Source organism: Neoarius graeffei, chromosome 6 (genome assembly GCF_027579695.1).
Source record: "Neoarius graeffei isolate fNeoGra1 chromosome 6, fNeoGra1.pri, whole genome shotgun sequence".
NCBI classification, from domain to species: Eukaryota; Metazoa; Chordata; class Actinopteri; order Siluriformes; family Ariidae; genus Neoarius; species Neoarius graeffei.
The window spans coordinates 92,006,212-92,020,939 of record NC_083574.1 but is presented as its reverse complement, the minus strand read 5'-3'; the positions used below and the strand labels follow the sequence as shown (position 1 = coordinate 92,020,939).

The 14,728-nt window shown below is 40.3% G+C and overlaps 2 protein-coding genes across 2 annotated transcripts; both read right to left on the bottom strand.

The window, feature by feature from the left end:
* Window positions 1–3,355: 3,355 nt before the first annotated feature.
* On the bottom strand, window positions 3,356–5,960 carry LOC132888409 (extracellular calcium-sensing receptor-like). The gene is made up of 4 exons (XM_060924460.1): window positions 5,856–5,960; window positions 4,606–4,833; window positions 4,391–4,514; window positions 3,356–4,263 (listed from the first exon to the last, which is right to left on the bottom strand). The coding sequence occupies exons 1-4, from the start codon at window positions 5,958–5,960 to the stop codon at window positions 3,356–3,358; spliced, it is 1,365 nt and encodes a 454-aa protein (XP_060780443.1).
* Window positions 5,961–9,091: 3,131 nt separating this feature from the next.
* LOC132888408 (extracellular calcium-sensing receptor-like) lies at window positions 9,092–11,715 on the bottom strand. Its single transcript, XM_060924459.1, has 5 exons — window positions 11,458–11,715; window positions 10,517–11,329; window positions 10,213–10,440; window positions 10,007–10,130; window positions 9,092–9,537 (listed from the first exon to the last, which is right to left on the bottom strand). Exons 1-5 carry the CDS (start codon window positions 11,713–11,715, stop codon window positions 9,092–9,094), a joined length of 1,869 nt encoding a protein of 622 aa, XP_060780442.1.
* Between the last annotated feature and the right edge of the window lie 3,013 nt (window positions 11,716–14,728).

Below are 14,728 nucleotides of genomic sequence, written 5' to 3'. Positions count from 1 at the left end.
ATCTGTACTTTTCAGTTATTAAAGATAGATGAAACCAAGTGATGCTGGACTCTTAGACCCAAGAACAGATGACCCAGTTGTTGGTTCTGAAGAGCCACAAGGAACTCCTGTTCCATGTGGCTTACCATAATCCCATGGCTGGACAATTGGGGATGGATAAAACATTAAACCATCTCATGGCTCACTTCTATTAGTCGGGCACTTGTGGCGATGTTCACAGGTGGTGTGTGGCATGCCATGAATGTCAACTAGGAAACCCACTGGTCCAGAAAGGTGTCAGCATTATCTTTTTCAGCATTTTGTACTACAGTAGCTCTTCTAAGGGATTGGACCATATAGGCTAGCCTTCATGCCCCATACGAATCAGTGAGCCTTGGCCACCCACGACTCTGCCACTGGTTCACTGGTTGTCCTTCCTTGAACCACTTTTGGTTAGTACTAATCACTGCATACTGGGAGCATCCCACAAGATGTGCCATTTTGTAGATGCTCAGACCCAGTCATCTAGCCATGTGTGTGTGTGTGTGTGTGTTTGTTTGTTTGTTTGTTTTCTCATGGCAGTCAAGATGAATGCTAATGTTAATGTGTCCAATCAGTGGGTGTAACCACAATTCACAGTGACTTCAACAAATGAGAGACATACTGTATGTACAGTAGAAAGAAAATGGTTTCCATGTAACCCAAATGACCCAGAAATACACTGACCTACATGAAAACATTTTGCGATATCTCACAAAAGTTTTGTGATGTCTTGCAAAGTTTTTGTGAGAGCTTGCAAAAGTATATCTTTTTTTTCTCCATGTTTTTTCTCCTTGTCCCTTCCAGGGACTCTGCATTTTTGGCATATTTACTGAACCCCTGGACCATTTATTTTCCAAAGTGCATCATTGCATGATTTCTGTTGTGATGTTTTTATATCCAATCTACTGTAGTCCTCTCACCCACTGCGGAGGCTGTAGCTCTTCTGTGTGAGATAAAAGCAACATTATGTTATTGCTTGTGATAGCAAAGGCCTTCCAGTACCCATTCTTATGCACTGTCATAATAAAGGTGGCAATACTGTTTATTTATTCATAATTTTTATTACTTATACAGTAGTTCCTACTCACAACTAGCCAAAGTGCTTCACGAGGTAAACCAGTGCTTTAGTTTACATGGGGAATTTTTCTGAAGAGCTGTGTACACAGACAAACAAAAAACAGGAAAGTAATATTTTATTTGTCTTATTTTCTGATTTACTAAATGCTTCATCTGGAAAAAAAAAATATTTTAAAAATCTGATTTTGGGTATTTCTAATTTAACATTAGTAATCAATATAATATTTTCATAGGGTATATGCATATGTAGTGTGCAAGATTTCTGTAATTTTGGATATGGCCCAGTTTCCATGAATTAATATTAAAATCACACAGTTATAAAATTGGTCAGTTATCCTGGATGGGTACAGCTACTTTTATTGATGACTGGCCTTTGACAGTGCATTTACATACAGAATGTAATATACAGAAATACATATGTATTGTGTGGTATGACACCTTTTTAATCTCCTATTTAATCTCAGATTATGGTATAAAATGTAAAGATGTATGTTGTATAATTCTGTTTATGGCAGTATCTGTTTATGGCTTAAGCTGGGGACAAACATATTTTAAAGAAAGAGAAAATTTTGTGGGAAATGAAATTCCAAAAGATATGTGAAAAACAGGTTATGTAATCATACTTCTTACACTAACCAATGATGATGTGTGCATGGTACCAAAAAATTCAGACAAAAGATAACAGTTTATTTGTTACAGTTCTTGAATTGGTACAGAAGTGGTCAAAAGTTTACATACACTTATCATGGACATGCATATCAAAGCGATATTAAGGTTTCAATGGCTTCTTTTAACTGTTCATTTTCTGGGGGAAAATGATTGGAGTTATAAAACATACATCTTTTCATTTTTTAATAAGTTGTAATTTATTTTAGGTTTTCTGAAATCAACACAGGCTAAAATTATACATAAAGAGTCAAAAATATGCATACACCCACTTTGGTTATTAATTAGGTGGTGCTGAAAATTCCAAAATGTCTTTTATTAAAACCAAGGCCTCTTAACTTCCTTTTAGTGATCTTGACTGACTACAGCTGGTAGCTTTTCTGTGCCAACATAAAAAAGGCTTTCTTGACAAGTACAAATTATTGGGAGGTGTAGCCACTTTGCCAAGGTCTGGAAGAAGATGTAAACTGTCCCTCTCAATTGAGAGGACATTGCTTTGGTTGATCAGGAGCCACCAAGACACAGGTCTGCCATGACCTGGAAGTGCTGGAACATCATTGCCACTGTCTCCAGTCAAGTAAGTTTTACATTGCCATGGTCTGAGAGACTACTGTGGAAGACAGAAGGTGCTTCTCCAAAATTGACACGTTCAAGCTCAACTATAGTTTGCAGCTGACCACATAGACAAATAATAATAATAATAATAATAATAATAATAATAATACTTCCGGAGGAAAGTTTTATGGCCAGATAAGATAAAGATAGAGTTGTTTGGCCACAGTGACCAGAGGTATGTTTTGGAGGAGTAAAGGTAAAGCATTCAATCCCAAGAACAGTGTCAAGTATAGTTAAACAAAGTAGATTGAATGATGAAGGAGGACTACCTAAGAATTCTTCTGCATAACCTCAAACCATCAGCTGGACAATTGAAACTTGGACACAATTGGTTGTTCCAACTGGACAGTGACCCAAACACATAAAATCTGTTTGTGAAATGGATAAAGCAGGCAAATATTAAGCTTATGGACTGGCCTTTGCAAATTCCTGACGTCAACCCTATCAAAAAGATGTAGACTGTGCTTCAGAGTTGAGTCTGTGCCATGAAATCAACAAATTTAATTGAAATTGACTAATTCTGCATAGAAAGGTCATCAAATACCCACCAGAATTCTGCCAGAAGCTTGTTGATGGCTATCAAAAGCATCTGGAAAAGGTGAAATTGGCTAAAGGACATTGAACCAAATATTAGGTGTGCTTTATGGATATTTTTTTTACCCTGAATGTATAATTTTGACCCTGTGTTGAGTTCAGAAAACCCAAGATGAATGAAAACATGCACCAAATTATTATTATTTTTTTAATGTTGTACAATCATTCTTCACCAGAAAAAGCCCAGTTCAAAGAAATCAATGAAAGCCCAATATTACCATGAAATTCATGTCCATGATCAGTGTTTGTAAATTTCTGATCTCAACTGTATTTCTTTATGCTAATGAATTTTAAATGTTTTGGCTGAAGCTAGGATATTCCTTTAAAATATGATACAAAATTTAAACAAAGCATATTGATCACAAAAATCCTGACAGCCATATCACTTAGTAGGTGCCTTCCCCATCATTTGCTTCTTTGTATTCTTATCTGGTTTCAATATGATTATATAACACTTTGGAACAAATATGCAGATCAGTAACCCAAAACTTGATGTTAAAATGGCAAATATCTCTACAGCTACAGTGAATTTTCCAGGAGAGCTGACATAAGCAGGAATAAAGGTGATCCAAACTGCACAGAATATGAGGATGCTGAATGTGATGAATTTGGCTTCATTGAAATTGTCAGGCAGTTTCCGGGCCAGAAAAGCAAAAATAAAACACAAAACAGCCAGGAGCCCTATATAACCCAGCACAGCCCAGAACCCTATAGCTGAGCCTACATTACATTCTAATATGATCTTTTCCTTGTAGTATTTCATATTTTTGTATGGAAAGGGAGGGGATATTGTTAACCACAGTACACAAATAATGACCTGTACAAGAGTGAAGACAAGTACACTGAGTCTCTGCTGTAGAGGCCCAAACCATTTCATTACATTACTCCCAGGAAGTGTAGCCCTGAAGGCCATTAACACCACTACTGTTTTCCCCAGAACACAGGAAATGCAGAGGACAAATGTGGTCCCAAATGCTGTGTGGCGCAACATACAGGACCATGTAGAAGGCTGACCAATGAATGTAAGTGAACAGAGGAAACACAGAGTGAGTGAGAATAGCAGCAAGAAACTCAGTTCAGAATTATTTGCTCTAACAATTGGTGTTTCCTTGTGTATAAAGAAAATTACAGCAATGCAGATGGTGAAAGATACTCCTAATAAAGAGAACAATACAAGAATGATTCCCATTATTTCCTGAAATGACAAGAATTCAATCAGCTTTAAGACACATCTGTCTTTTTTGTCATTAGACCATAGTTCAGGTGGGCACGTGATGCACGTTATAGAATCTAAAGGAAGAGAAAACAAATATGAATTCAGGTCACTGCAGTTCTATTGTATTTATTCACTTAATGAAACTTTGAAATATTTCTGTGTCTTTTGTGCATTACTGAAATTATCCACTACCCATTATACCTGTTATATTACTGATTTCTCCATCTGCACAAGGTATACAGTCAAAACAGCAGATTGGCCTTCCTTTCTGCACAGCCTTCCGGGTGCCCAGGGGACAACTTGGACTACATACAGAGACTGGCACCTGAAAAACATTTTTATTGTACATAATTATTGATCATTTTCTAATACCTTTATTGTACATGTCATCCCTTCACATCAATATTCTCATTTACCTCTGCTTTGTTTTGGGCCCAGGTTATACTGATGTTGTTAAATGACAGCTGAAGGTGTGTTTGCAAAGAGCCATCGTAGAAGCCCACTTTAACAAACACAATTTGACCATCTTTACCTTGTTGCCAATTTAGCAGTTCATATCTTGCTGCTGGGTCTCCATTTTCATCAAAGTATACATCCTCTCCAGTTGTAGAGGTGAAATGGAGTTTCTTCAACTCACTGACTACCTAAATCAAGCATTGTAAACTCTTCAGTGACAAATATAAGCATTTTTTTTTCACCAGGCTATCTTGTTATACTTACCTGCCATGGTTTGTTATCTGTGATGTTTGCACATTCTAAAGAACCTTCATGTCCACTCTCTGTCTTTGAACAGCTATATATCTTATGTAGGGCATAAGCCACAGCATAAACAGCCTTGTAAACATTATTTGCGATTCGTAATTCTGAAACATCTGTATACATATTGTGAACTTGACTGAGACTTTCATTGCCTTTGCACAATTGTTTCATCTCAACATTTTCTTGTGTAGGAAGCTTACATTCAAATATTGTCTCCCATAACTCTTTGTAAATAGCTGCATCAGAAACTGGATTTAATTTAGTCAGAAATTCCCCAAGGCCATTGATTTGAGCTTTCGGGATAGCAAAACCCATGGATCCTATCAGAAGATGCTGCCATTGCACAATGGCTGGGTTAGAAATCCAGGACTCACTTCCAATCCACTGAAACCCAGTCAAGTTCTGTAAAGCCATTTCCTTTAGAAGAACCCCAAGGTCAGAATATGAGACAAAAGTTACAATAGCTTTGGAGGTTGAAGCCTTGATAATCTCAACTACTTTCAGAATTTTTTCTCTGGGGTCCGTCCGAAAGAATGGTATGGAATACTCAACACAGATTCCCACTTCTTTGGCTGCAACGATGAATTCATTTATGCCATTGTTCCCATAGTCATTATCACTACATACAGCCCCTACCCATGTCCAGCCAAAATGCCTGACCAACTTAGCCAAAGCTCTGCTCTGGTAGTAATCACTGGGAACAGTTCTGAAGAAAGATGGGTATTTCTTCCTGTCACTTAGGCAGGCACATGTTGCCAAGTGACTGACCTGTAATACACAGATTTCAATAACCTAGTTTACTTTGTACTTATCTTTAAATATCAGGTATGTTCATAGTTCACCATGAAAAGTATGAATGTTTTTACTCATATTAAAATATTTTTACACAAAAATGATGTAGTCTTACCACAGGTATTTTCAAAGGTCCCACAGTATCAGCAATGGCAATAGTGGGGCTGGATGATGCTTGTCCTATGATTGCTTGAACTGTATCAGGTATGGAGCAAGACATTACAGATGTATTTTTCCCATTTCCATTAACTAAGGATAACGAGGCTCTTGTAGTTATTTCAACTGATTCACAGGCATCATAGATTTTATAACCCAGTTTGACTCCAGGAAGTATATCAGTTCTGTTGTTGATTTCTTCAATGGCAAATAGCATTGTTTGTGCATTTTGAAATTCACGAAGGCTTAGACTACAGGACAACAGAAACAAAACCACATGTCTTTTTAGTGAACTCCACAATCACCAATAAAGTAACACGTTTGTAAATGTTATAATTCAAACAATTTAAGAAAATATTCCTGATCTTATTAAATTGACAAGATCTTAAACCAATGTTATAAGTCCACTCCCCAAATTCAATCAAATTCAAATTCCCCAAATGACCCCTCACCTTCTGTATTTTGGTTGCCAGGGCCCAGATGTAAAAACATGTGTGGTCTGGTCCCATTTTACATGCAAGGAAAAGACACCACCAATCAGTACATCACCATCTTTGCTGAGTTGAGGAGAATTGAGCAGGCCTAACAAGCTGCAGTGTGGATCAGTTGCTCTCACCTGAGTGAATAATAGCCATGTATGCAGAAACCTCATTCTCATCCCACTCTAAATGCCATGACCACAGTTTAGGCTTTTATAGAATCCTTTGACTCACAAAATTAACCTGCCCCTTGTGTGTAGCCATAAGAAGTGCATTACCTCATTATTTTGCACTACTTACAAGAAGAAACATGTTTTTCATTGCAATACAAAATATAAGAAATATGGTAATAATAACTTGCCTTATGCCTAATGGTCATTTTCTTGAGAAACATGTCTGTATCATGTTATAGACCTAATTATACATATGCACTAAAAAAAATTAAAAAAAGATTATATATTTTGTTATGTCTTAATCTTGAATTAATTACAGTGGCTTGAAAAAAAATATCCCCCCCGGTGTTTGTCCTGTTTTGTTGCATTAAAAGATGGAATTAAAACGCATTTTTGGAGGGTTTGCACCATTTGATTTACACAACATGCCTACAGCTCAAAAAGTGAAAATTGTTGTTTTACTGTGACACAAACAATAATTAAGATGAAAAACAGAAATCTGGAGTGTGCATAGGTATTCTCCCCCTTTTGTATGAAACCTCTAAATACTGTAAGAGCTGGTCAAGCCAATTCACTTCAGAGGTCACATAATTAGTTGATTAAGATCCACCTGTGTGCAAAGTGTCACATGATCTGTCACATGATGTCTGTATAAATCAACCAATTCTGGAAGGATCCTGACTCTGCAACACTACTAAGCAAGCAACATGAAAGCCAAGGAGCACTCCAAACATGTCAGAGACAAACTTGTGAAGAAGTATAGATCAGGATTGGGTGATAAAACATATCCCAAACTTTGAATATCCCAGGGAGGACCATTAATTCATTATAGCAAAATAGAAAGAATATGGCACCACTACAAACCTATAGGCTGCCCATAAAAATTCACAGACTGGGCAAGGAAGGCATTAATCAGAGATGCATCAAAGACACCAAAGATAACACTGAAGGAGCTGCAAAGATCCACAGCAGAGATGGGAGTATCTGTCCATAGGACCACTCAAGCCGTGCACTCCACAGAGCAGGGCTGTATGGAAGAGTGGCCAGAAAAAAAAGCCATTGCTTAAGAAAACACATTTGGAGTTTGCCCAACAGCATATGGCAGACTCCCCAAAAACATGGAAGAAAATTCTCTGGTCAAATGGGACTAAAATTGATCTTTTTGACCATCATAGGAAATGCCATGTGTGGCACAAACCCAATACCCTGAGAACACCATCCCTACAGTGAATCATGGTGGTGGCAACATCATGCTGTGGGGATAGTTTACATCTGCAGAGACAGGACAGCTGGTCAGGACTGAAGGAAAGATGGATGGCACTAATTACTAGGCAATTCTGGAGGAAAACCTGTTTGAGTCAGCCAGAGGTTTGAGACTGGGACAAAGGTTCACATTCCAGCAGGACAATGACCCTAAACATACTGATAAAGCTATGCTGGAGTGGTTTAAAGGGAAACATTTAAATGTCTTGGAATGGCCTAATTGAGAATCTGTGGCATAACTTGAAGATTGCTGTACACCAACGCAATCCATCTGAATTGAAAGAGTTGGAGAAGTGTTGCCTTAAGGAATGGGCAAAAATCCCAGTGGCTACAGGTGTTAAGATAATAGAAACATACCCCAAGAGACTTGCTGCTGTAATTGCAGCAAAAGGTGGCTCTACAAATTATTTTTTGGGGGGGTGAATACCTATGCACACTCCAGATTTCTGTTCTGTTTTTTTTTTTCAACTTAATTATTGTTTTTGTCACAATAAAACAACAATTTTCACCTATAAAGTTGGAGGCATGTTGTGTAAATCAAATGATGCTAACCACCCAAAGATCCATTTTAATTCCAGCTTCCAATGTGACAAAACAGGACAAACACACCAAGGGGCATGAATACTTTTGCAAGACACACACACACACACACACACACACACACACACACACGTGTGTGTGTGTGTGTGTGTGTGTGTGTGTGTGTGTGTGTGTAAGTAAAAACATTAAGAGCCCACTTCAATTTTTTCTTAAATAAGCATCTTTATGAATGGCAGCCAATTTCAGTCCATTGTCTTTGCTGGAATTCCAACACAAGTACACCTCATTTTACTTAATGAGGTCCTGATTAGGTGCTCACCTGAACCAAATCTCATTTAACAATGAAAAGTATAAAAAACACTGCTGTGTTCATCACTATTCTCTTGCAATATAAGCAGTAGTAGTAATGCCTTAAATTTAATTGTAAGACAAAAATATCTATTCATCATGCCAAAAGAGACAAAAAGAAAAGTTTTGAGTGAGAAAAAGAAGGGTGCAATTCTGGCTTTACTGGCAGAAGGGTACAGTGAGCATCAGGTTGCTTCCATCATCAAAATTTCAAAATGGCAGTTCATGAGAACAAGATCAAGCAGCAGACATTGGGGACAATAAAGTTAGTGGCAGAGGGCAAAAGCTACTTTCCACTGGCCAGGATGATCATCATTTCCTTAGAATGTCACTCAGCAACCATAAGATGACATCAAGTGACCTATGTAAAGAATGGAAAATGGCAGCTGGAGTTAAGTGCACTGTTGAGACCCAAACCATTTCATGATATTACTACCTGGAAGTGTCGCCCTGAAGGCCATTAACACCACTACTGTTTTCCCCAGAACACAGGAAATGCAGAGAACAAAGGTGATCCCAAATGCTGTGTGGCGCAGCATACAGGACCACTTAGATGGCTGACCAATGAATGTAAGTGAACAGAGGAAACAGAGAGTCATAGAGAACAGCAGCAAGAAGCTCAGTTCAGAATTATTTGCCCGAACAATTGGTGTGTCCTTGTGTTTAAAGAAAATTACAGCAATGCAGATGGTGAAAGATACTCCTAACAAAGAAAATGATACAAGAATGATCCCCATTATTTCCTCAAATGACAGGAATTCCACCAGTTTTAAGACACAGGTATCTTTCTTGTCATTAGACCACAGTTCAGGAGGGCACCTGATGCAAGTTATAGAATCTAAAAAGAAAAAGAAAAAAAGAAAAACAACAAAAGCAATAATAATAATAACTAGACAGGGACACTCTAACGAGTGCAAACCCCGCCTTTTCCCTATTAAAATACATTGGGCGAAAATTTCGAAGTTCTGCCATGACCTTGACCTTTGACCTTTGACCTCCAAAATTTAATGGTTTCCTTCCTGGGTGATTGGCAACACATGTACAAAATTTGGTCCAAATCGATCCATTGGTTCTTGAGATATCTTGCAGACACACAGACAGACAGACAGACAGACAGATACACACACACACACACACACACACACACACACACACACACAGACTGACGCAGGTAAAAATAATAACCCCTCCGACTACTGTCGGCAGGGTTAATAATAATAATAATAATAGCAATTTAGGTGCTTGGAATACTATTGTATTTATTAGCCTAATAAATAATGATTGAAGGCAACAAATATTCATTATACCTGTTATATTACTGATTTCTCCCTCTGCACATGATATACAGTCAAAGCAGCAGATTGGCCTTCCTTTCTGCACAGCCTTCCTGGTGCCTGGGGGACAACTCGGACTACACACAGAGACTGGCACCTGAAAAACATTTTTATTCTGTATATTTCTTCTAAAATATTTATTACACATTATGTCAATTTAGTCTGATATTTTCATTTGCCTGTGCTTTGTTGTGGGCCCAGGTTATACTGATGTTGTTAAATGACAGCTGAAGGTGTGTTTGCAAAGAGCCATCATAGAAGCCCACTTTAACAAAGACCATTTTACCATCTTTGTCTTGTTGCCAGTTCAGCAGTTCATACCTTGCTGCTGGGTCTCCATTTTCATCAAAGTATACATCCTCTCCAGTTGTAGAGGTGAAGTGGAGTTTCTTCAACTCATTTACAACCTAATTAAAGCATTTGACAATGACCACTAAGAAAAATAAGTTCATGTTTTTCATCAGACTATATTGTTACACTTACCTGCCATTGTTTATTCCCTGTTATGTTTGTACACACAGCAGGACTTTGTTGTCCACTCTCCAACTTTGAACAGTTATATATCTCATGTAGGGCATAAGCTACAGCATAAACAGCCTTGTAAACATTATTTGCAATTCGTAATTCAGAAACATCTGTATAATGGTTTTGAACTTGATTGAGACTTTCTTTGCCCTTGCACAGTTGTTTCAATTGTACATTGTCTTGTGTGGGAAATTTACAATCAAATATTGTCTCCCACAACTCTTTGTAAATCGCTACATCAGAACCTGGATTAAGTTTTTTTACAAATCCCCCTAGGCCATTTATTTGAGCTTTCGGGATAGCAAAACCCATGGATCCTATCAGAAGATGCTGCCATTGAACAATTGCTGGGTTTATATCAGAAATCCAGGACTCACTTCCAATCCACTGAAACCCAGTCAAGTGCTGTAAGGCCATTTCCTTTAGAAGAAACCCAAGGTCAGAATATGAGACAAAAGCGACAATAACTTTGGAGGTTGAAGCCTTGATAATCTCAACTACTTTCAGAATTTTTTCTCTGGGGTCTGTCCTGTAGAATGCCTTAGAATATTCAAAACAGATTCCCTCTTCTTTGGCTGCAATGATGAATTCATTTATGCCATTGTTCCCATAGTCACTATCACTGCATACGGCCCCTACCCATGTCCAGCCAAAATGCCTGACTAACTGAGCCAAAGCTCTGCTCTGGTAGTAATCACTGGGAACTGTTCTGAAGAAAGATGGGTATTTCTTCCTGTCACTTAAGCATGCACATGTTGCAAAGTGACTAATCTGAAATACAAAGATTTCAACAACATGTAATTTGCTGTGCTCATATTTATAATTCACCACTAAAAACTCATTCAACATTTAGATTGTTTTTTCTTTTTAAGTAGTACACACAAAAGAAGAGGTCTTACCACAGGTATGTTTAAAGGTCCCACAGTTGCAGAAATGGCAATAGTGGAGCTAGATGATGTTTGTCTTATGATTGCTTGAACTGTATTGGACTTGGAACAAGACATTCCAGATGTAATTTCTCCATTTCCATTAGCCAAGGATAATGATGCTCTTGTGGCCATTGCATGAGATCCACATGAATCATAGATTTTATAACCCAGTTTGACCCCAGGAAGAACATCAGTTCTGTTGTTGATTTCCTCAATGGCAAATACCATTGTTTGTGCATTCTGAAATTCACGGAGGCTTAAACTACAGAACCGATAAAATAAAAGTTGATAACATTTCAGTGAGCACCATAAGCACTAACACATGAACAGTTTTGTCAATATCCTAAAATATTATACAATTATATTTTATTTTAAAATCAAATAATATAAATAAGAAAATGTTTCTGGTTTCTTAAAATGGATAACTCTTGATCCAATTCCTATTCCCCTAATAAACCCTCTGTTAGGACTGGGACTGTTTTGGCCTCTAGAGGCCGCTGTTATTTCCTTTTCGTGTCATGTTTGTTTTGGCCTCTAGAGGCCACCACTGTTCCTGTGTTTTGTGTCTGTGTTAATTGCCTGTTTACTCTTGATTATTTTCACCTGTGTTCAATTTAGTTTGTGTATTTATACCCCCTGAGTTCATTCCTCTGGTCACGGAGTCTTTGTGCTGTTATGTTTATCTCCAGTTTCCTCTGTACTGTGTTCTTTGTTTTGCACTTTGCTTTTCTTTTGGATTTAGTAGTGACTGTGTTTTTGGATCTTCTGAGCTTTTGCATTTTTGCCTTTTCCTTTTTGGACTTTGAACTTTTGATATTTTATTTTTCCCTTTGTCTTCCCAGTGTTGGATTATACTCTGTTTTTTTTTTGTTTGTTTTTTTTTTGTTTTGCCCTGTATATAGTGTATATAGTATAAATAAACCTTTTGATACTTTTTCTACTTCCGCCTCACGCCTCTGCATTTGAGTCATCCCCCTGGTGGCCTAGTGGGGGTTTGCTGGATTATCACACCAACGAACCAGGTTTGAATCCCAGCAAAACCCTAATAGAAAGACTCCGTCATGACCGACTCAGCAGAGGCTGCTTCAACTGTCTACCCGGCCAACCTTCAGGGAATTACGGCAGCTTTGACACGCTTCGGAGCGACCATGGACGCTCATGGACGTACGCTCACCAGCCAACGTGAGGCCCTTGCTCGCCACGAGGAACTGCTTCAGCAAATCAGGAAAACCCTGGCACAGCTGACATCTCTGCCTGCATCTCCTGATCCAGCTCCTGCTCCTGTGCCTCCTGCCATGCTGCCTTCTTCACCTCGCGAACCCAGCCTTCCTGCACCACAGAGGTACGACGGCAAGCACAGTGAGTGCCGAGAGCTCCTTACCCAGTGTCAACTCACCTTTGAGCTTCAGCCTACCACCTACACTACGGATCGCCACAAGATTGCCTTTGTGATCACCTTATTAGCTGGTAAGGCGCGAGACTGGGCTACTGCTATCTGGCAAAGACAGGGACCTGGGTGCCTTGATTTCCAGCTGTTTTCTGAAGAGATGCTTCGGGTCTTCGATCAGGCGGACATCAGTACCGACGCAGCCCGAAAGCTCATGTCCATCCGGCAAGGAGGAAGCGTCGCAGATTACGCCATCTCGTTCCGAACGCTCGCAGCAGTAAATGGATGGAACGAGACTGCCCTGGTGTCAGCCTTCCACCATGGTCTGTCTGACCCCATCAAGGACGGTCTGGCCTCTATTGGATGCCCAAGTGACCTCGAAACCCTCATCTCACATGCTATTCATCTGGACAACAGGATGAGAGAACGCCATCAAGCCTTGAGCCCCCCCAGCCTCCCTACCCCTACCTGGAAACCGTCTACCTCCTCCAGTGACTGTCCAGAACCCATGCAAGTGGGTCGTACTCGCCTCTCCGCATCTGAGAGGGAGCGCAGAAGGAGGGACAAGTGCTGCATCTACTGTGGCAAGCCGGGTCACTTCCGAACATCATGTCCTGAACTCTTGGGAAAAGGACCGCCCCGTCCAGCCGAGGGAGGGTTGTGATGGGGCCTACCCTCTCTCCCGGACTCCCTGGCCAAGGAATCTACATCCCGGTCTCCATCTCCTGGGGTGAGTCTGTCCACTCTTGTCAAGCTTTGATAGACTCAGGGGCGGCTGGGAACTTTATGGATATTCACTTCGCCCAAAGCATCAATATTCCTACTGCACCTCTTGAAGTCCCACTGTCTGTGTCTGCCCTCGATGGCCAAGCGTTAGGTGATGGAAGAGTCACCCAAGTTACTTCTCCAGTCTTCCTCCAGTCTCAAGGTCACAAGGAAGAAATATCCCTGCACCTGATTCCTTCAGCTGAGTTCCCAGTTATTCTAGGCCTTCCTTGGCTTACTCGCCACAACCCTCGCATAGACTGGGTAACAAGCCAGGTTGTGGAATGGGGCCCTGCATGCCATGCCTCTTGTCTGCTCTCTAGCTCTCCTGTGTCTCCTGCTGAGCCCCCTGATCTCACCGAGTTATCTCAAGTTCCCACAGAGTAGTGGAATCTCAAGGAGGTATTCAGCAAGAGCAGGGCCACCGTTCTTCCTCCGCACCGGGCCTACGACTGTGCCATCGACTTGCTCCCTGGGACTACCCCTCCTCGTGGCAGACTGTTTTCCCTCTCTCAGCCAGAACGCAAGGCCATGGAGGAATACCTCAAAGACGCCCTGGTCTCTGGGTTAATTCGACCCTCCACCTCACCTGCTAGAGCCGGCTTCTTCTTTGTCGGTAAGAAGGATGGGGGGCTCCAACCATGTATTGACTACAGGGGTCTGAACAAGATCACTGTGCGCAACCGATATCCCCTTCCGCTGATGTCCACTGCTTTCGACCTGCTCCAAGGCACCACCGTCTTCACCAAGTTGGACCTACGGAACGCATACCACCTCATCCGTATCCGACAGGGAGACGAGTGGAAGACTGCCTTTAACACCCCGTCTGGGCACTACGAATACCAGGTGATGCCCTTCGGACTCCCCAATGCACCAGCTGTTTTTCAGGCCCTAATCAACGACGTCTTAAGGGACATGATTAACCTGTACGTTTTTGTCTACCTTGATGACATCCTTATCTTTTCCAAGACCGTGCAGGAGCACCGCCACCATGTCCGCCAGGTTCTCCAGAGACTGCTACAGAACAATCTGTTCGCCAAGGCCCAGAAATGCGAATTTCATGTTCCCGAGGTCTCCTTTCTGGGATTT

Coding starts and splice junctions, on each gene's coding strand:
- LOC132888409 (XM_060924460.1), bottom strand. CDS start 5,960: ATGTCTTGCTCCATACCTGATACAGTTCAAGCAATCATAGGACAAGCA. Junction 4,834..5,855: donor GACCTTTGAAAATACCTGTG/GTAAGACTACAT, acceptor TGCTTGATTTAG/GTAGTCAGTGAGTTGAAGAA. Junction 4,264..4,390: donor AGAAATCAGTAATATAACAG/GTATAATGGGTA, acceptor CTCTTCCTTTAG/ATTCTATAACGTGCATCACG.
- LOC132888408 (XM_060924459.1), bottom strand. CDS start 11,715: ATGGTATTTGCCATTGAGGAAATCAACAACAGAACTGATGTTCTTCCT. Junction 11,330..11,457: donor GACCTTTAAACATACCTGTG/GTAAGACCTCTT, acceptor TTTGTATTTCAG/ATTAGTCACTTTGCAACATG. Junction 10,441..10,516: donor CAGGGAATAAACAATGGCAG/GTAAGTGTAACA, acceptor TGCTTTAATTAG/GTTGTAAATGAGTTGAAGAA.